The sequence below is a fragment of the Lissotriton helveticus genome, chromosome 9 (assembly GCF_964261635.1).
Source record: "Lissotriton helveticus chromosome 9, aLisHel1.1, whole genome shotgun sequence".
NCBI lineage: Eukaryota > Metazoa > Chordata > Amphibia > Caudata > Salamandridae > Lissotriton > Lissotriton helveticus.
The window spans coordinates 257,130,898-257,153,417 of NC_136070.1; the positions used below are offsets into that span (position 1 = coordinate 257,130,898).

At 47.4% G+C, this 22,520-nt stretch overlaps 1 protein-coding gene across 2 annotated transcripts in view; it reads right to left on the reverse strand.

Annotated features, from left to right (window-relative positions):
* Window positions 1-10,914: 10,914 nt before the first annotated feature.
* The window catches only part of RPS6KL1 (ribosomal protein S6 kinase like 1), a 92,880-nt gene continuing 81,274 nt past the window's right edge, over window positions 10,915-22,520 (reverse strand). For both annotated transcript variants that reach the window (XR_013600908.1, XM_078659903.1), the window contains exon 11: window positions 10,915-11,993. Coding sequence is in view for 1 of the 2 variants with exons in the window: in XM_078659903.1 (XP_078516029.1) it covers window positions 11,886-11,993 (108 nt within the window). In the remaining variant the exon portion in view is untranslated. The remainder of the gene's footprint in view (window positions 11,994-22,520) is intronic.

The following is a 22,520-nucleotide window of genomic DNA, read 5'->3' on the forward strand; positions in this document are numbered from 1 at the left end:
CCAAAAGGGAAATAGGCCGTAATTTAGACAAGACATTTGGCCGGATCCGGGTAAGAAGCTTTCTAAAGTAAAGGTACTGCTGAGACTTGCATGTATCTTGAACTTGAGGCATTGGCAAGCACTTAGAAACTTTGTTAGCACAGGCGACAGGAACAAAAAATTCCAAGTGGTGGAACAGATATTGTGAAATGAGACTAAAACCTCCTGAAACCAGACCCACCCCAAAACAGACTAGACCCCTGGAGGAATATGCATTCTAGACTGCTACCAAGGGGTTGAGTCTCCAAGTCAATGTGACAGGAAATCTCAAGACCAAAATGGCAGCTCTCACCAGCGTCAGTTAGGTACTTCACACTAAGAATTGACCTGTGATTAAAGTGTATTAAAAACCAATGCGGCCTCCTAGAAACTGTTTATTCACTAAACATGACACTTGGTATTAAAATCAAATGAGGACAAGGGGATTTAGTATCACACCACCACTATTACTGTCGACATGTTTCTGCCTAGTGGCCCAACTGAGTCTGCAGCATTCTTCAGGATGGGCATACAGGATCCTTGTGAATACCTCCTGACTCCAGGTGAAGGCCCACTCTCCATCAAACCAGGTTTTTGGAGAGCGTGTGTTGTCCTATGATGATGTATGACACCTGGTGGTGTGTGAGGACAGCCCGTCAAATTTTTGTGTTTGTCCAATACTCGTACTGAGTAGTGTTGGGAGGAATGCATTATTAATATTTGAAGAAAAACTTGGTAGCTTATTGTATGTGTATATACTGTGTTTGGAGACCAGCTTACCCTTGAGATCCCATAGCCCCTAGTTCTCTAGCCTGGGTATAATCTGGGGGTGTGTGTTTATGTCTCACTGTAATGCCATTGGCTTTAGTAGTCTATCCTATGGAGTACTTCAATGCAACGTGTGGCGGGGACTATTTGCTAACCTATAAGCCATACTGAAAAGGTTTTCCCCATATAAAGCAACACAGGCTATATAATAAATACTTGATGCACGATTTGAATAAGTAAATGCAGTAAAACATTTGTCAGTTATTTAAAAACAAAAACAAAAAAAACATTGTGGGTGCAAAGCAAACTGTACCAAAATACCAAACAAATGATTCAATTTAAAGCAAGTATTCTAGTGTTGTTACATACTTAAGTATTTATTTTTCATTTCACTAGGTTTGCTTTTAATGGTGAGAACTGCCTTTTAAAGAATAGTTCCCATAAGAAAACCTCTTTAATACCCTGTAAATTGACCTGCCTTTTCTATACTAGGCCTCAAAACCAATTACATTCAAGCAAGATTCATTTGAAGAGACACAAGGTGAGCATTCTTCAGCTAGACTTTACTTTTGTCTCCAAATTAGACGGATCTGTGAGACTGCTGAGAGCGCAGTTTTTAGGTTTCGCCTGGCGATCCGCTGCGCAGGCGAAATCTTTTGAGAACAGTATGTGGCTTTGTCCGGCCTTTCTTTTCTATTGACTAGCTCCATAAATGGAGGCTAGCCATTGGAAGAGAGAGGCGTCCGTCATTGTCCAAGGCGATTCATGGGCGTTCCGGCGATTTTTTCCCTCTCCGCGCCTCTGTGAACGTCATTGCGGCGGTGGGCGGATGTTATTTTTTTTTTTTTGGCCGTCATGTTTTGGTCATTTTCAAAGTGTCTTTGGAAGGGGTGGGCTGCGCGATTTTAGTGGTCCTGCAAGGTCTCGCTGGGAGGGCCGGATACTCGACATGCACGGACGGCCTGGAAGCGAGTCGGAACTCGGATGAAGACCTCACGCTGACCGGAGTTGAAGCAGGTACGGGGGTCGTTTGACTGGTGACTTCGGCCTGCTAGTGAGAGTCTGTGTGGTGTCGTGTATTTTTTACACCAACCACAGACCTCCAGATTACAGCGCAGTCACAGCTAACACCAGAAACACAAATCTGACTAGTTTAACATTTTCTTCCATTCTTGGCCCAAGTGTAGATTCCGTTTCCCACGCTTTCTGAAAAGTATGCATTATTAGTACAAGTTTACCTGTTACTCCCACACAACCATGGCATTTAAGAATCCCCCTCCTCCGCAGTCATTCTTTCCCTGCTGTGAAGCTTTACAATTTTCCGGCTGTTGATGGGTTTTACCTCCGCTCCCCAGGCAGTGCCTACGTTCGGCGAGCGCTAGGGACTGCAAGGAAGGCTTTCTCCCAAACCGGAAGTCAAGGATCCACCTCAGAAAATGGCGGCCGGAGAACTAAATGCCAATGTCTTGCTTGTTTTGTTTCTGCACACGTACTTCGAGTGCTGCGTGAGATTGCAGGTAAGTGAGGAGTGCGATTTTGCTTTAACAGACTTGAGCTCCCGTGGGGTTATGGTATTGCTGGGCATGCCTGAGGACCTTGCTGTTTTTGCGTTGTGTGTTCCATATTGCGCTCCCCGGTTCCAGTAGAACAGCTTGAGTAGATTCTGGGGAAGCGCTGTGGAGGTGTCATTGAGGAAAGTCTTGCTGGGGCTCCCTTTTCTCTTCCTCTCCCCTGGTGGTCCTGCTGCAGCGGACCCTGGGGAGGGGTGCGTCAGCCTTCTTTGGAGGCTGGACGGTTGCCATAAGAATCGGACAGCAGCTTCCTCTCATCTGAGTGAGCGTGCATGGCTGTCAGCTAATTTGTCTCCATGTTGTGGGCGGCCATTGCAGCATTTTGTTTCTTTACTGATGTCTGCATGCATGCTTCATTTTACTTAATGGCTGTAGTCGCATGTTTTTATGGGGCGGTTGCTTGGCGACCGGGTCGCTGTTACGGCATCATGTGGTGGGGTCAGTGTTCTGAGACGGGAGTCTCGATTTATGATACAACCCTCCATGGTGGGGTGCTAGAGCTCCTGCGAAGATTCCTTCTTGGTATCTGCATTTGATTCCGGCTGCTGTAGCTGCTGCTTTTCGGGGCAGGGAGTCTGTTCCTCCTGCTCCTCTGGCCTTGACTGATTCTGATGGGTACGGTGATATGGCACTTGTTGAGCAATTTTGTGCAGCTGCATGCGTTTTAGTTCTTTGGCACATTGGCGTGTCCTTAAGGTTACCAGGCAGGGTAGTGCCTGGGGACAGCGCAATTTATTTTCTTCTCTTTCCCAGTATCAGTTCAGAGTCCTTGCCAATCCATTCTTCTGTACTTAAGTTGTTGGAGTCAGTCTGGCCAGACGTGGATGGGCATGGGTTTCTCTGTGTTTTGGCACTGCGTTGTCCTTTGCGCTTCTGTCGCTGCTCGGCGCATGATGTGGTTGTCATCATGGTAGGCTGATGCTGCCCAGTAGGGTTTCCTGGTGAAGCTCCCTTTTTCGTGGGTGTTGTTGTTTAGTCTTACTTTGGGGATATGGTGATGTTGTCTGCGACGGGTTGCATACTGCTGGCTCTTGTCAGTCTGTGCATCCTACTTTCTTTATTTCCAGGAGGCCTTTTGGTCCATGCTGACATGGGCACTCTTGCCAGCCCTTTCATGACCGGGGGCATGGTGGGGGTACTCCTTCTCCTGACACGTCCTGGTTTCCCACGACTGCTTCCTCTTCCTCAGCCATCTCTGTGCCCTGCCTGTGTGTCTGTGCTGCGAGTTCTGGTGGGTGGACGCATTTCTCTGTTTTTTGGACTGTGGCAAAAGTTGGTGTCCGCCCAGTGGGTGCTTCTGGTGGTGACAGAGGGGTTCAGGATTGGTTTATCAGGGAACCCCTATGTTTTTCGGGTCCCGCCTTGTCCCCGGGTAGGTGGACTGCAACTATACCTCTTGGTGGGGTTCGCTGTCTCTTGACCTGCGGACTCATGCTTGTGCCTCCTTTGCAGGACAACGGGCCCTTATTGGTTGTGTCAGCCCTGTGTTGGTTCTGGAGTGGCTGGTTCTGTTCCTTCACTGTGCTTAGTTTGGGATTGTCTCTCTTCCACTCTTTCTGCCTTTGCTCTTTCAGGGGTACTGTCTGACTTTCCCCACTCTAAGTGGTGCCTCTCTCCACTGTCCTCTGTCGCCATTCCCGATCCAAGGTGGTGCCTTTTTTGTCTTTGTTCATCCTAAGGTGTTGGCTCCTATGCTTGGTGTGTTGCTTGCTAGAGGGATTGTGTTCTCCCGTTTTTCACTATTCTCTTGCTTTCTGCCTCTTCTTTTTCAGTGGCGGGACATCCTGTCATGGAGGTATGCGAGGTGCTCTGGAACTGTGGATTTTGGTGACTCTGGTCAGCTCATGCCACCCCCGCCTCTGAGTCTGGCTTTCGTTGGGGATCGGTTCCGGCCTTTGTTGGGGCAGGTTTTCTTCCCTCTGTCCAGGGTATTGACTGTGGTGTCGGAGATTCCAGTATTGGTGTCTGTGGCATGTTCTCCGGTGGACCTTTGAAGTGGGTTCCGGGGCTTCTGTCTGCTTTCCTGATGGTTCTTCCCTGGGCTCAGTTACTTGTGTATCTAGTGCTACCTCTTGTGTTGTCCTGCTGGATTCCAAGTGGTCAGGTTTCCACCAGGGGTGCCTGTGTCTCCCATGTTTAGGGAGGTTCTGGGCTGTTGGTTGAGCGTTGTCTCTCTATCCCGGGGATGGAGTTTTCAGGTTGCTTTCTCATATTGTGCTAACCGCTGCCAGTCTGTTGGTCATGGGTGTTGCCCTGTTTTTTTTTGTCTGTACAGGACTTGTGGTCCTCGGTCTGGTGGCTTGTTGTTTCTGCTGCCGGGAGCTGTTGGCTGTTTTCTTGGGTGTCTTGGCTTTTGTGCCGCCTCTGGCCGATTGGCATGTGCGGGTCCAGCCACCACTAGTTTATCTTGGCTTGCCTGGTTCATCGCAGGCGTTGTTGGGTGTCTTCCTTCAGTTGTCTATTCAGGTCTTTTGCGCCTGGGCAGTGTTAGTATTCTGGTCCCTGTCATCGTTTTCTTGCTGGGACAGGAGTAGGGGGTGGCAGGCAGGCTCATCAGGGTTTTATTGTCCCCGTCATTGACTCCACTAGTGTTCCTGGGTTTACCGGTGAGGTTTGGTTCTCAGAGGGTGGGCTTGGTTGCCTCCCTGGTTATTTCGATGCTCTCTTGTTTTTAAATTTTTGTGCATGGAGGCAGGGAGGGTAGTTGTGATGCCCTTCCAGTGACCTAGGGATCTCATGTATGCATTTCCCCCTGTTCTCCTGCTCTATGCAAAGTTGCAGGTGTTCAAGTTGCATATGGTGTTAGTGATCTGGTCGTTCTGGGGTGGGGGACTCGCCCTTGCTTTCCCCTCTTGTTGGGGTTGGCGGTTCGGCCGTGCTGAGTGTTTCCTTAGCCGTTGGTGTGTCCACTTCTCCCTCTCTGGGTTTTCTAGTCCATGCTACTTCCGGCTTGGTTCTTGCCCGGTGGTGACTGTTCCAAGGATGGCTGGTCTGATTCTACAGTCTCTGCGCTCTTCTGCTTTGCATGCTTCTGCCAGGCATTGGTCTGTGTGTGGCTCTGGGGGTGTGTGTGTGGTAGTAATTGCTGTCTGCTGAGCTCGTCCGTAGGGTACAATAGGTCTCACATTTGCAAGAGATTAAGCTAATGTAAATGACAATGCCATTTATTTATCTGTTTACAAAACCAACACATAAATACAAATGTTGTCATTTACAATGCCAATAGATCTAACTTTTCCAAAGGCGAAACCATTGCATTGTAAATGCTTGTTTCAAGAATGGTTCTAGATGTGTATCTTTTATATGCAGAGACAGGCACCCTGCAGGGCCTTAGACCCAGGTGGACCACAGCTTTCACCTCTCTCCAGTGACTTGAAGCCTCTCTCCTGATGTGCAGTGGGCTCACAATCTGCAGTTCATGTGCACTTAGAACTGCCTGTAGTGGACTTGGTAGCATAAAGGGCTTGGGCATTTTGCTACCACCAGTGATAGCTCAGTAGAGGGATCTAGTGCAGTAAAGCCTCACACTCACTCCTTACTTAGGGGTGAGAGAACAGTACTCTAACTTCATTAAATTGGGAGATGCACAGATGGGACAGTTTACATTGGCCAAAAGTTATTAAGGAATACAGACTTTATCGCACCCAATAATTAACTGGTGCAATAAACTTTGGACAGCTAAGAATTCTGACCCCTTCGAAAACAGGGGTTTGCACAGATTTCATACTTGGGTGACATATTTCTAATCGCGCCCTAAGGCTCTCCAAAAGGACAACAACCATCAGAGATGGAGGGACCTCATGAATGAGAGGAAGAGCTTGTCAAGGTTATGACTTGGTGATAGCAAGGGAGGCCAATAGCCAGGAGTAAATGTTGAGGGGGACATGGCCCCAGTAAAACCAATATTAGAGACCCAAGGAATGAGGGGAGAGTGGGTTTTGGTCCTGAAATATCTTGTCATAATGCTACAATATATGTAATTTTAAAGTACAAAACAGTTTTGAGAAATTCTTAAATGTATTAGTGTTATTCTATCCCACTGAATAGTTTGAAAAATTCGTATGAAATATTGCGTTTCCCAGCACAGTGGAGTTAAGACCTTTGATTAAAATTGGAAAGAATATTACAGAGGTTGATGAGAAGTTTTGATATAGGACTCAATCAACTAAAGCATTGGCTGCGAGTGGCTTCGCCACAGTTTGGATCTAAACTGCCAGTGGGATTTCTCTATCTCCAACTCTCTTTCTCAGCATCACGCCCAATATGCATTTGCAGCCAATTCCGTTGTAAAAAAGGATGACCCACACCCCTCTCTCCTGGTCTTTACAGAATTGATCTCCAATCATGAACTTTTCACCAACAAATCACTGATTTTGAGGCATATCGATCAAAACCCAGAATGCTTTAGGTGATCAAAACAAACATCAGACCTGGTCTAGTGTCCTTAATAATCTAGAGGAAGGTAGTCATAAATTTAAATTTACAACTGAATTTACCTTTTTTTATTTAAAGGGATTCCTGGTAAGTGTAAATCCATTTACGTATGCAGATTTCTCCACATGGTTGAGGAGAAATCTGCATATATATATATCCAACTTAAGTGGTGGGAAGTGGTTGTTGTATTATGTAGCAGTTATGTAGCAGTGTTCTAATCGCGCCAATATGGCCAATATGTCATTGGCCTCGTGTAAATATTGGTGCTAATATGTCAGTGGCCTTCACTTTGAGTCGCCCCTTAATTCTAAGGTTCCCGTCACCGGTCAGGGCAGAGCCTGCCCTTCCACTTCATAGCATCCCAAAATCCTACCCTACAACTTATACTGGCCTAAAAAGCTCATAGTGGGTGGCAAATGGAAGCGAAAAAGAAACAAGTTCTTACCTGTAGCAATGGTTTTGCAGCCTGAAGCTCTTCTAGATTCACATACTGTGCATATTCCGCCATCTAGTGGTTGGAGCCAGAAAGTCCTACTTGTTTTCAGGTCTCGCCTAGGCAGCGTCTACGCTTTATCTTCGAGAAATGCTGTATTCAGGATATGCACATTAAGATCCGCCCATCTTTACAACTGGCTCCTCTTCCTGTCCTTTATAAATGATGAATTTTGATTTGTCAATAGTCTTAGTCCCTCCTTAGTACCACCCTTTCTCCTATTGCTACTTCCCATAAGGACAGCCCCTTACATGTGTCCTTACTCTGTAGCTTTCATTTGCAATTATGGAGACCCATTTACATAATGAATTGCGTGCAGAAGTAGGCAAGACATGTTGTGCGAGCGCATAACAATGGTGTCCACATCTTTTACATCCAGCCCGACACAGGACTGCCTCTTTAAAGCAGTTTAGCATTGCGTCCACCTTCCTCTCGCCCTTGTTTTTGTTTTCAGCGCTCCGTGCATGCTTTCAGTTTCATTTTTGTTTTCGGCATGCCATGTGCCTTTCAGTTTTACAATGGCGGCCATATACACCCCTCATGGGACGCTGCCCTTGAGGAATAATGGCAGTGGCTTCTTGTTTTTATTTTCAGCCAGCCACGCACGCTTTCATTTTAATTTTTGTTTCAGCGCACCATGAACGCTTTCAGTTTTACAATGGCAGGCGCACACACCACTCACGGGACACTGCCCTTGTTATTCATTCAGTTCTGAGCCTGTAAAACATACAATGAAGATAAAACTGTTATTGCTGCATAATTTGATTTCTCCACATCTGCGTTATACAGGAATGCTTGGCAATGCTGATTTGGTAAGTGTTCTGTATTTTTTGCCCTTCAGCCAGTTTACTGCAAAAAGTTTGAAATGACTTCCACCTTAAACCAGATGAAGCTAGCATGACATCATTCCCGGCGAGGAAAGTTACAGTTCCGATATGTATGCTTTTCAGAAATCATATGCTTCCAAAATATAACAGCTCATTTATATTAATTAAAGAGAGTGTTGAATTCATATTTTAAGCATCTACTGTAAAAGAAAAAAGATATATCCAGTGCGATTAACCTTTCTGTTTTGGCAGATGTCTAATATGTCGCAAGATACCAGCCTTTCTGCTTATTTATTTTTTATGCAAAAGCTATTTTTTTTCGCGTACTTAAAAAGATGCCATGAATAAATGGAGAGACGTTGCTATGGGCGAGCAGTGAACATTCGGGTCATTTGCCACTGTGTTTCAGAATAGTCTCGTTCAAGTTGTCGGTTTCACAATTGCTTCCAGGTGACAAGCTTTGCAACAGAATTTCACTTCTTGAGTTTGTCAGGGTGAAAATATTCGCTTGGACTTTGTCTCTAGTGGAAACAAAAGAACAAGGGCAAAGGGCAGGAATTGTTTTATTATTCAAGGTTGTGAAAGAGCTTTTGGTTGTACGGGCACTAGTCTCTACATGACCGAGTTCAGTTTATTTACCAAATATGAAGAGTTGTCAGATTAGGAACAAACACAATGCTTTGCTTAGGTTTTTAAATTATACACTAAGCCATAGTGAAAGAACAGAGAGCTTACCGGGTAAGTTTTAAAGTACTGGTGCATAGTTGGAAAGGCCTTTCCATTGTCGAGTTGACCACAGTGAAGATTTAGAAATCGTGACTAATTTATGCTGGCAGTTTTAGGGCATAGCAAAGATAGCCCATTCTCCTTATAAACAATTTTCTTTAAAAACATCTATAATCCATTTTGTATGCTATAGATTTAATTGTGTTCACTTCAACTTCAGAGCACCCACGCTTTGCAGTTGTCATTCTGCTCGTGCTGTGCAGCAACACTTGAGTTGTGCCCTTGAAATAATCGATGAACACAAACAGATCATGTATTTAGCCCCGCTATGTTCCTTGGCATCTGCACAGAGGACTAGCGTAAGTGTGATGTTGTTTGGAGGTCTTTATGTCATGCTATTATTGCCTTAAATAAAAAATGCTGAATGTCGAGACAGAAGACTCGGATCCATTCCACATTTTCCTGATAACCACAGACTATGGAACTGTTTCATTTCGATTCATTGTATTACATGCCTTTTCTGTGGATATCCCTAAGACCTGGCCTGGAGCTCTCCTGCTGGGGCTTCTTTGGACACCTCTTGTGCATATCCACACAAGGATTAGTCCCCTTCAGTGCCAGGGTCTGCTGATACAATGTGTGCTTTTACATAAAATCTAGGATATCTTTTGGCATTTAGCCAATGCTTATTTTGGTCTTTGTCTACTAACTTCACATGACTTCTTCTTAGAGTGTGCCACAAATGTTAATGTGTTTCTACTGTGACATCCACCAACTCTGCAGGGTATTAGAAAGAGGACGTCCTGGATCTCTCTGCCTCAGGTTGGAATGTGAATAAAATGTGCCAGGTAGAAAACTTGCAAAAAAGGCAGTTAAAATGGAGGCAGTGGCAATTATGTTATAAGGAATAATGCTAGTTTGAACAGTCATACAGCAGGGGTAGAAGACTGACTTAAAACAGAACAAACATTAATAAAGGCAACAGGTCTGGCGATGTGTTTGACAAAGTTTGTGTGTGTTGATCATGTTTTCTTTCTGTAAGACTACCACTGCCATGATAGAATTTTGCAATTCGATTGCGTGTGGAACCAAAAAATGAGTCATATTTACTGGTTTTCAAATATTAACACCAAAAATACACTCTCCTCCTCTTCTTTCTCTATCAAGTACATACACAACCGCAGCCTCTTTATACATCTATAACATTCTCTCCCCTTCTAACTCTTTCACACAGTATTTATACTACTTTATCTTCACTAGATACACAAACTACCTATCACTCTCATTCTTACTATCTGTTTCATACAACTCTCGTCCCATCTATTCACCATAACACATATTTACAATACACACCATACAATTCCATTAAAAAAATTAAATTCAAACCACATAATCCCATTACAAACAACATACACCCACTCCACTATAAACAACTAAACATACATAAAAAGCAATATTGTTTACAAAGCCAATAACTCAAACTCTTACAAATGGGGTACCGATTGAATTGCAAATGCTTTTTTTTCTTCTTCTTTTAGATGGGTGTGTCTGGTGAAACCAGATCCCTCGTGAGTAGGCTATTACCCCGACCCCCTTTGTGTGATCCTCATTTCCAAAGTGACCCAGTAGTACCGAAGCAGCATGTTATTCCCCTTTCCTGGCCTAACAACACCCAATGCTCGGAGCTTGTGGTGGGGTGCGATACCGATCAGAACCAGTGTTTGCAGAAGCCTCACCTCCAAACTCCAGGCATCTCGTTGATGAGGCTTGTTGTTGAGGTTGAGAGAGAGAGAGGGAGAAGGGAGAGGGGAGAGGGGAGAGGGGAGAGGGGAGAGGGGAGAGGGGAGAGGGGAGAGGGGAGAGGGGAGAGGGGAGAGGGGAGAGGGGAGAGGGAAAGAGAGGAGAGTGAGTGAGTGAGAGAGAGGGGGAGAGAGAGAGTGTGTTGTGGCATTTGGTAAACGGATGTTTACAGATTGATTAATGTCTTACCATATTCAGGTACACCCTGAACCTCTTATTGTTACTTCATCAGACAGGAGCAGTTTTAATGATAGTAAAGTTGAACTTAGACGAAAGGTTTGCCATTTGGACATGTTTATTTAGCAGTGCAATTCAGGACTCGCGTTTCATCTTCAATGGTGTACATATCCCCTGGTGAGCTGTGTTTGAAAATGAGCTAATAATTCACATGCCCAGTCTCTTGACCTGCCTTTGGCCAAAGTCACTTAAGGAAGGTCAAACATGAGTATGGACTGGCTGAGCACTGCAAGGCCCAGGCTGAGCTATGGCTGAAGCTGGTGAGTAAGTGCATCAGTGGTAGGGACTTCATGCATCCAAAGAAGGGCTTGTTGCAGTTAGGGCGCTGTGGCAGGGTCCCCTTAGCAATCAGAAGATATGCAATAACTGTTGAGGGACATCTTGCATGGGTGGAAGAGTCGTTGAGGAATCGAAGGAGGGACTGGGTCCATCATAGGGAGCCATGTGTTGACACTTGGTAGAGGAATCCCAATTATCAGTGGAAGGGCATGTGAGGGCTGTCTCAACCTAGACACTTCATGAATCAATAACAGCCTGTGAGGGCTATGACATGTGGAGGAAGCTCATGCATCATTGGATCATCCTTTTAGCCTGAGGGATTTCATGCACCAGTGAAGCAGCCTGTGATGGCTCGGTGGAAGGACTCACTGTATCAATGGAAAGGCATGCGGGGACTAGGACTATGGGGATGGAACTCATGCTTCAGTAGAAGAGACTCTGAGGTCTCTGACTCAGCAGAAGGACCTCAAGCTCAAGCATCAGCGGAATATATATGGAATGCTTTGCTCTTTAGTGGAAGCACCTGCGATGGTCTTAATTCACTGGAGAGAAATCATACAACAATGATTAGGGGTGCCAACATGATTGCCCAAGTTTCGTCTGAAGGAATCCTCACAAAGCATTGGAAGTTCTGTGGACCCCGTGCAAATTCAAAAAGTTGGGTAACAATTCCAGGCTCTTCTAGTTCAAGCTCTTCTAGTTCAAGATCCTCAGGGACTGTTTGCCAGAGGTCTAAAGCATCTGGTTCCAGTGAGTGGTTCTAAAGAAAGGATGAGATTTGATCTTGTTGATTCCATCTGCTCCAGACCCTAACCGGCTGTCAGGGTCACACTGCAGTAGCTGGAAAGAAGAAAACAGGTATAAGAACTTCAGGCTTGTGTATGAAAAATTATGCAAGTAATTATAAGAAATGCATGTGTGGTCTACATCAGTGGCGTAGGCGGGGAGGGGGGGTAGCGATGGGGGCAGTCCTTCCAGGCGGCACTATTTTGGGGATGGCGGCCTTTCTAGTTCATTTGGGGACCGGAACACTCACTCAAACTACTGTCAGTCAGTCTAGCTACGCCTCTAATTCCCTCTCTTTCTGTCTTGCTCCTCACTTACTGAAAACCGTGACTTGAAGAAACGGTTCACAACCTCTCTTTCCTTCTTTCATTTAGTTGCTTCCCTGTGAAATGGATCCAAAAAAGAAAATCACTCTTGCGGGAAAGGCCCTTTTTCTGTAATTTTTCTATTCCAAAGTGCAGCCTAGGGATGGAGAGAAATAAAAGGTTTAAAATATGAAAATGAATATGCTACTTACCAGTATGCATCTGTTCTTGGCATGTAGGGCTGCTGACATTCATATCTGTAGCATAGATCGCCGCCTAGTGTTGGGTCCGGATGATTGCACATTGTTGTCCTGGAAGAGTCTTCGAAGTATCACGAGATAGGTGGCTCCTCCCCTGGACTACAGTGCGCATGGGCATCGACTCCATCCCCAGATTGTTTTTAGCCATTGTGGCAAAGATGGAGTGTAACAGTGTGGGCGATGACCATGCTAAGAATAAGTGTAAATTCTGCAGCCGCTACAGGTGCCGGGGAGGAGGGCGGGCGATATGAATGTCAGCAGCCCTACATGCCAAGAACAGATGCATACTGGTAAGTAGCATCTTCAGTTTGAGGCATGTGGGCTGCTGAATTCATATCTGTAGCATAGAATAAATAGCAGTCCCTCCATTAACGGCGGCCGCCTGTGCCAGCTGCAGATGTCTGAAAAAGTGTCTTTAGAACAGCCTGCCCTACAGCTGCTTGCTGCTTGGAGTGCACATCTACACAGTAGTGTTTAGTAAATGTGTGTGGGGTAGACCATGTGGCTGCTCTACAAATGTCTTCCAAAGGGATATTACCAAGGAAAGCCATGGAGGCCCCCAACTTACGGGTGGAGTGGGCTCTAGGGGGGACCGTTAAAGTGCGCTTAGCCTTGTGATAGCAAATCTGAATACACTTAACGATCCACCTGGCTATCCCTGCCTTGGAAATGGGGTTGCCTTTGTGCTGGGCTGAAAAGGCAACAAAGAGTTGTTGTGTCTTCCTAAAATCTTTTGTCCTATCGATGTAGTATATCAAAGCTCGTTTGACATCAAGAGTGTGGAGCATTCTTTCTGCCACTGTCTCAGGGTTTTGAAAGAACGCGGGCAGCTCAATGGTCTGATTGACATGGAACTGCGAAACCACTTTAGAAAGAAATTTAGTTAGTGCGCAGCACCACCCTGTGGAGTGAATCTGTATGAATGGCTCTTGTACAGTGAGCGCCTGCAGCTCACTAACACGTCGCAGAGACGTAATGGCAATGAGAAACGCCACTTTCCATGTTAAGAACTGAATCTCACAGGAATGCAGAGGCTCAAAAGGTGGGCCCATCAACCGGGTGAGGACAACATTGAGGTTCCATACAGGAGCTGGAGGGGTCCTGGGAGGGATGACCCGTTTAAGTCCTTCTAGAAAGGCTTTGATGGCAGGCACTCTGAAAACGGAGAGGTGCTGCCTGTTTTGGAGATAAGCCGCTATGGCGGATAAGTGTATCCGAATGGAAGCATATGCCAGCTTGCACTTGTAAAGATGTAACAAATATCAGATGATGTTGGGAATGGATGCATCTAGCGGGTTGATGTCGTGTTCAGTACAGTAAATGACAAACCGCTTCCATTCCGCTGCATAGCAAGCTCTGGTGGTGGGCTTTCTTGCCTCCCGTATGATATCCATGCATTCAGGAGGCAAGTCAAGGTAGCCAAACTCTAAGACTTCAGGAGCCAGATCGCCAGGTTGAGCTGTTGCGGGTCTGGATGCTGAATGTCGCCATGGCTCTGCGTCAAAAGCCTGGGTGTGAGGTGCAGCCTTTGATGTGGTACCACGGAGAGTTCTAGAAACGTGGTGTACCATGGTTGGCGTGCCCACGTTGGAGCAACCAGGACGAGTGTCAGCGAGTGTTGCTTTAGCTTTCGTGCCACCAGCGGTATGAGAGGTGCTGGGGGAAAAGCGTACACAAATCTGCCTGACCAGTTCATCCATATCGCATTGCCCTGCGACTGTGGGTGAGGGAACCTGGCGGCAAAGCTTTGGCATTTTGCGTTTTCCCTTGTGGCAAACAGGTCTATCTCTGGATGACCCCACTGCTGGAAGTACGGGCGGAGTACTGATGGATGTATCTCCCACTCGTGCATCTGGTGGCTGTACCTGCTGAGCAGATCCGCCATCTGATTGTCCTTGCCCGGGAGGTGTTCCGCCATGAGGAAGATGTTCCTCTGAATGGCCCACTTCCACATGCTCTGAGCCAGATGAGACAACTGTGGAGAGTGAGTACCTCCCTGCTTCTGAATGTAGTACATGGCTATCATGTTGTCCGTCCAGATCAACACGACTTTGTTGCACAGATGTACTTTGAATGCCTTTAATGCCATGAAGATTGCCATCAGTTCTAGGTAGTTGATGTGCATCTTCTGCTGCTGCGTTGTCCATAGTCCCTGCACTGTGTAGTGGAGCACATGAGCTCCCCATCCCTGGAGAGATGCGTCTGTTGTCAGGATAATCTGTGGCACAGACTCTTGGAACGGTCGGCCCTTGCAAAGGTTGTGTGGATTCCACCAATGCAGAGAGCTGTATGCCCGACCGGTCACCAACACTAGGTCGTTAAACTGTCCGTGAGCCTGAGTCCACTGATGAGCCAAGCATTCTTGGAGCGGACGCATATGTAGTCTCGCGTGCGGGACTATGAAGATGCAGGAGGCCATCATGCCTATCAACTGCATGAACACTCTTGCCGGAAGCGAGTGTTGCGGTCTCAACTTTTGGATCAGTGACTGAATGCTGTCGACCCTCACAGAAGTTGACTGAGCCGTGGCTGCCAGAGTATTGATTGTCGCACCCAGATATTGCCGCACATGGGCCGGTTGAAGGTGCGACTTGGGATAATTTAGTGAGAATCCCAGATCGTGAAGGAGGTGAATGGTGTGGGACATGTTGGCGGCACACTGCTGGACCGACTTCGCTTGGACAAGCCAGTCGTCCAGATAAGGGTAAACGTGAACGTTCTGCCTCCTGAGGTGCGCAGCTACTGTCGCCAGACATTTTGTGAACACCCTGGGGGCTGTGGTCACCCCGAAAGGCAGGACCTTGAACTGATAATGCCGACCCTGAATAGTGAACCGGAGGTATTTCCTGTGTGATGGGTGCAGTGGAATGTGGAAATAGGCATCCTTGAGATCCAAGGTTGCGAGGAAGTCTCCCTGATTGAGCAACGGGAGAACTTGCTGCAGTGTGAGCATATGAAAGTGTTCTGATAGAATGTACTGATTCAGGGGTTTGAGGTCCAGTATGGGTCTGAGGGATCCGTCCTTCTTTGGTGATGGATCTCCAGACGGGCAGGAACCGCTGGAGTCTCCCCCCGACAGGTGTAGTATGGTCGGGGGGCAGCGACAGGGCGTCACTGTTTGGTGGTGGCGGAGGAGCGGGAGTTGTTGTTTCCACGACCTCTGCCCTTGGTGCTGTTGCCCCGATAGCCGCCTCTACTCTGCTTGGTGTAAGAGGATTGCGCCCCACCTTTATTGTATTGCGTTTGCTGGGACATCTGGCCTCTGGAAACACCTCTATTGCCTGAGCGATGAAAAGTGCTGCCCCGAAACTGCTGGGACTGGAGAGCCCCCATGGATTTAGCAGTTTCGGTATCCTTTTTTATCTTTTCCAAGGTTGTATCCACCTCAGGACCAAATAGCCTATCGGGGTTAACGGGCTGATTGAGGATGGTAGTTTGTATCTCCGGCTTGAAACCGGAGATCCTGAGCCAGGCCTGACGTCTCAACATGACACTGGTGTTAATGGCCCTGGCCGCTGTGTCCGCTACGTCCAGTGCACACTTAATGGAAGCGTTGGAGATAAGCTTCCCTTCCTGAATAAGCATCTCAGCTGCCTCTTTATACGGATCTGGAAGATGTTGCAACAGGGTCTCTAGTGTGTCATAGTGCGCCCCGTCATATCTGGCTAGTAGCGCCTGAGTGTTAGAGATACGCCAGATATTGGCCGCTTGAGCCGCCACCCTCTTCCCTGATGCCTCCAGCACTTTAGACTCCTTGTCGGGGGGAGGAGCATCACCAGTGGTTTGTGAGTTTGCCCTCTTCCGGGCATTAGAGACAACCAGAGAGTCTAATGGCAACTGTCCTCTGATGTAGGTGGGGTCGCCAGGCGCCGGCCTATATTTTTTTTCAATCCTTGACCACCCTGGTCCGTGTGGGTTCCTTAAAAATGTCTGCAGCATGTTTGAGAACCCCCTTGAGCATGGGAAGAGTCTTGACAGTTTTTTCTGCAGTGGAAAGGTATCAAAAAGGAAGTCCACTTCGATAGGGTCAGTGTGGAGGTCCACGTCGTGGTTTTTAGCCGCCCTCTCAATTAGAGCATTAAATGCAGCTGAATCCTCGGTAGGAGAGGTCTTGACAGCGTACACTTGAGGGTCCTGGGCAGTGTGCTGATCCCCTGTGTCACCTGCAACTGTCCATGAGTCGTTGTGATCCTCAGGATCAGTGGTGGGAGGAAAGCCATACTCCTCGTCATCACCATCCCCACCCTCCACATCCGAATAAGTGGATGAGGGTGTAGCCACTCGTGGAGTCGGTGTAGCAAGAGGCTCCACAAGAACAGGGGAGTCTGCAGCAGGCTTCTTGCGCTTCAAAGGAATCGTGTAGGACTCCAAAGGCTGGGTTGCCGTGATTTTCCTCTTGTAGAGGGTGAGTTTCCCGGTGTCGGCGTCGATATAGTGCTCCGACTGCTCCTCCACCGAGGGTTGTCGAGGTTTTAAGCTTCCAAGCGGCTGAGAAGGCTTCTGCACCGTGGACACTGGGACGGGCGCTTCGGTGACCGACCGTGGAGCGAAGGCCTTCGGTGCCACCTTTGGCGGCAACGTAAACAGGAGAGGCGCCGAAGACTTTGGCGTCGAGGCAGCTGGCTTCACGGCGGAAGCATCCTTCGGTGCGGACGCGGAAGCCTTGTTCCTGATGCGTTGAAGAGAATCCGACACCTGCTTCGTAAAGGAAGCGGACGGTTTCGTCGATCCGACAGACGTCTTCGGTCCACCAGCGAGGGAAGACTCTTGCGTCGATGCCTTATGTTTGTCCGGGACCGGATCAGCCTGTTTCTGCGCGCTGCGTCCCCCTGCCGGTCCGACAGCCTTCTGCGTCGACGGCTTTGTGACGGCGGCCTTAACTACGGGGTGCGGGGCCCCAGTCTTCGGTTCGATGCCCTTCGCCGATTTTGGGTCGACGGCCTTGACCGACTTCGACTCTGCGCCCTTGACCGACTTCGGTTCGGCGCCCTTGGCCGAATTTCCCGGGTCAACAGCCTTCTTTGGCTTCGGCTGCCCCGACGTGTCCGAAGACGAGGAGGCGGCCGGGGTGGCAGACGTCTTCAGTTTCGATGGCGTCTCAATTACTTTCGCTTTCGTCGACACCGAAGGTTTCGGTTTCGTTTTGACCAACGTCGGCTCAGGGTGGACGTCGATGTGCGGGTACTTAGATCCGCACACGGGACATTTTTTAAACGGACTCCGTTCCATGATGTCGTCGTAAGTGTTGCTGCGTCGACTGGGCCCAGAGTACCGAAGAGCCACGCGACTCCTCTGGACGTCCGACTCGGGAACTGAGCCGGAACAGAGTTGGGACCGAACGCAAACAATACCGACGGTTAAGAGAAGGCCTTCGGGCCGTAAGAAAAGTCTATATCGATTCCGAACTGGAGATGTCGAATATACATCCGAACCCAACGGCGGAAAAAAACAATCTGGGGATGGAGTCGATGCCCATGCGCACTGTAGTCCAGGGGAGGAGCCACCTATCTCATGATACTTCGAAGACTCTTCCAGGACAACAATGTGCAATCATCCGGACCCAACACTAGGCGGCGATCTATGCTACAGATATGAATTCAGCAGCCCACATGCCTTGAACATAAATACATAACTAAATAAAGCAAGACAGAGTGGTTGCAAAGTGGTCAGATTGGTTGTATTCACATCCAAAGACATGAGCCTCACTTTACAGACTTTGCAGTGAAGTGCTACTTTTGTTTTCTCATCTTTCTTTGAACAGCATTGTTGTCCCCAGGTGGAGAAGTGCACCATTCCTGGATGTATTGCAATGCCTGGTTGATGGGTGGATTGGAAAACAAAATGTGTACCACGGCTCTGTGTTTATGGATGTGGTCTTTTTAAACCATACTGCTTACGTTTTGTAAGGATATAAGCAAGGATAAGGATATAAGCAATGGACATTGAAACGGTTCCCTTCAGGGCCCTAGAGCCATGTCCTTAACTTTTCAGGTAAAACCACTCACTGGTTTCTGAATAGTGAGTGAGAGATCGTTAAGCTAACCATGTTGTTTCTGCTTACATTTCACATGCTTTACTTAATCTTGCATTCCCTATGAGTGTTTGCTTTGACTTTTTTTTAGGCAGCATATTACTCTTATCAAGTGCATAATTTGAATTGAGCCACATCCAAGTGTTTATAGCGGGCACAATTAGGTTGTAGCTGAAGGTAGTGCGAGTTTCTCTCAGTGGGTCAGTATGGTGTTCAGTGGGGAAGAGGATGGGGCACTATGGCCAGAGCAGTCGAATTTGGAACTGAGGAACTGGGTTCAGCCTTCATGATCAGTCCACCAGACCACTCTACTGGGGGAGCATATTCCCATGCTAGACCTTAGAAGGCCCCACTAGACCTTAGAAGGCCTGATGTCTTAGCACAAGCAGGTGTACCCTAGTGGTGTCAATTGTGGGTTAACCGTGAAGGCCTGTCCACCACAATCCATACTGAGCTTCTCCCTCAGCCCTGTCACAATTGGTACATGTCATCACGGACCTTTCCCTTAAGCACCCTCACTTTATAGTTCTGGGTGACTTTAACCTTCACGTTGATGACCCTACCTGTACCCAAGCCATCCGTCTTCTCGACTCTCTTCAGAGTCTGAGCCTGATGCAACTCATCCATGGTCCGACGCATGTAGCCGGCCACACGCTAGACCTTATTTTCTCCAACCTCCCAGGGACTAGTACGCACCCTCCTCTCCCCCTTACATGGTCCGATCACTTCTTGCTTGCGTTTGACATTCCCATCCCTCAGGCTCCCATCCCGGTGAAACCAGGGCCTGGCCAGAGAAGAAAATGGCATAAGGTCACCTGTACTGCCCTAGAGCCAATATTCAGTTGCCCTCTTGAGTTAAGCTCAGGAAATATTGACACCTGTGTTACTAAGTTTAACACCACTCTATTGGCGGCGATCGATGAAATTGCCCCTTGTATAGCGAGGTCATCTGCTAGATCTCGCCCTTCTGCTCCCTGGTTTTCAGATGCCTTACGTAAAGAAAAAAGCCATTGTAAAAAACTCGAACGTAAATGGAGACTTACGTATGACCTTGAGGCAAAAACTATCTATAGACTGGCCCTTAGGAATTTCACCAAATCAAGAAAATTAGCCATGAAAGAGTTTTTCACCTCACAAATTAAAGACGCAGACAATTCGGCAAAAACACTGTTTAAAATTGTCAAGGACTTTGTCAAACCCCCTGCTTTGACACCCATTAATCTTGCTAGTCTGTCTCTTTGTAACGGACTATCAGACTTCTTTCAAGAAAAAATCGATAAAATTGCTGCCTCTTTCCCTCCAGCTGGTACTTTGGACCTCTCCCTTATCCCGGTTTCAACTAACCAGGACATTGTTCCTACTTTAGCTGTTTTTAAGGACCTCACTCCTAATCTTGCACATAAACTATTATTACAGTGCAAATCAGGTTCCCCTTTGGACCCGGTCCCCCCTAAAATCATGAGTGAGTTGGCCACTTTACTGTTAGAGCCTCTTATTTCCATTTGGAACGCCTCTTTACAACTAGGCCAGTTCCCTTTAGCCTGGAAGGAAGCTCTGCTGATACCCATTTTGAAGAAAGCTGATGCCGACCCTACACAATTTAGTAATTATCGGCCTATCTCTCTGCTTCCCAAACCTGCTAAGGTTTTGGAAAAGGCAGTCCAACTTCAACTAGCGGAATACCTGGAGACTTACTCTCTTCTGCATGATTCTCAGTCCGGCTTCCGTGCTGGGTTCAGCACTGAGACCGCACTGCTCGAAGTGTCAGAGACGGTGCGAGAGTGTGTGGACAAGGGCGAGGAGGCCATGCTGGTCCTCCTCGACCTGTCCGCCGCTTTCGATACGGTGTCTCATAAAATCCTCCTTGACCGTATGAAGCAGATTGGGGTGAGTGGCGTTGCCTTATCATGGCTGGGTTCCTTCCTCCAAGGGCGATCGCAGAGGGTTCTTCTTAGACCTTTTGAATCAGAATGCAAACCTCTGGTCCGCGGAGTCCCACAGGGCTCAGCGTTAAGCCCACTGTTCTTCAATGTGTACCTTGCCCCGCTGGCCAAGGTAGTAGAGGCTTGCGGAGTCAGAGTGATCTCGTATGCTGATGATACTCAGCTTATATTCTCTTTCAGCGATCACTCTGACTCCAGCCTCTCCAGTTTTCGCCACTGTCTTGGCGAAATCTGCTCCTGGATGTCTTCTAACCATCTGCAGCTAAACACCGATAAAACGGAGGTTCTGTTCTTTAATCAAAAAATGACCATTCCACCTTCTTTATGGTGGCCTACGATTCTCAACCCTCCGCCAACCCCGGTTCATTCTGCCCGTAACCTGGGGTTCATATTCGATGATACACTATCCTGCAGCCCCCAAATCAATAAGGTCACGTCGATTTGCTATGGCAAATTAAAAATGATGAGGAAGATTTTCCCTTTTTTACCTATGGATGCACGTAGAACTGTCACCCAGGCCTTAATTACTTCCCACCTGGATTACGCGAACAGTCTATATGTAGGGGCTCCTCTGTACCAAATTGAACGTCTCCAGGTGGTGCAGAACGCGGCCGCAAGATTGATTGGTAACATTCCCTACAGACATTCGATCTCGGCGTTTCGCAAAGAGCTTCATTGGTTGCCTATAGCTAACCGAATTAAGTTCAAAACGCTCATTCTCGCCTTTCGAGCGTTGAATGGATCTGGCCCAGACTACTTAAGAAAAAGACTGAGGTTGTCCTACTCGGTCAGGGATCTCCGCTCTAACAATCTGCGCCTAATGTGTGTGCCTAGATTCCGCCGCACAAGAATGGGTGGCAGAGCTTTTGCCGTCCTTGCAGCTAAATACTGGAACAGTCTTCCTATTGATCTTAGATTTGCCCCATCTGAAGTGATTTTCCGCAGACGCCTGAAGACTTGGCTTTTTGCATCTGTGTAGTCTACTTCCTCTCTTTTCTGCCAATCAGTTTCTTAGCGCCGGGACACCCCCATTGGGGGTAGCCGTGCGCTCTACAAAATCCATAAATAAATAAATAAATAAATACTGAAGTTCATCTCCAGCCTTGCGGGCAGGCCTACGAAGCAGCACACCCTAGAGCAACAGTGATCACGTCACTGTGACTCTGTCACTGAGGTCACATGAACCTTGAGCAGGTTAGGGCGGGGCGAATGGTGTGACCGCACTGGGTACCTATTTCAGGTGGGTGCGTAGTGTTTGCAAGTATATTATGGTTTAAAAAAACTTGCTGCCTCCTTCCTGGCCTCCAGCAATTTTCAGCAACAATAAAAATGTCATGATAACTTCGGTGATTAATGGTCTTCCTAGAGAGAGATCGGAGTTTTGTCTACTGGAAGAGTTGACTCCTGGAAAAGTAGCACAGAGGGTTAATGTGCCTGCTGCAAAGAACGTGTACCATGCAGATCATAAAGTGCACATAATGTTAACTAGGTTAGTAGGTTACTGCTTTTGTCAGAGAGATCCTTTTGTTACTTGCAGTTTAAGTTAAAATCCTAACATAGAACAGTGAGCTATGAAACTATACTGCCTACTAGTATGGTTTTTATGTGACTTCTACACCTTGTAGTCCTTTGTCTTATGTAGCATTTCCTATACAGTGATTTACACACGTATAAATGATTGTCTCTGTGTAGTGTGTGTGTGTGATGTAAAGAGCTCTGACACCATACACTGGTATGAGTGGCTCTGTAAATCAAATTAAATGCACCTGAGAAAGAGTGTGGTTATGGAGACTTGAGCATGGTTACTGGGCGGGCCTCGAGAGAGCCTGTGGGACACGCGAGCTGAACGCAGTCAGGCAGGCAGGCTGATGGATATGTTTGGAGGTATTAGGGAGAATCACACTGGTATGGTTGGGCGAGTGGCCCCGGGTTGCTGTGCGCTGCCCTCTGCGGCTGCGAGTTCAGATGGTTGGCACTTGCTTGTACTGGTTGGTGGACCGGTGTGGACCTGGCATTCCGGTGATACATGTGAGAAATATTTG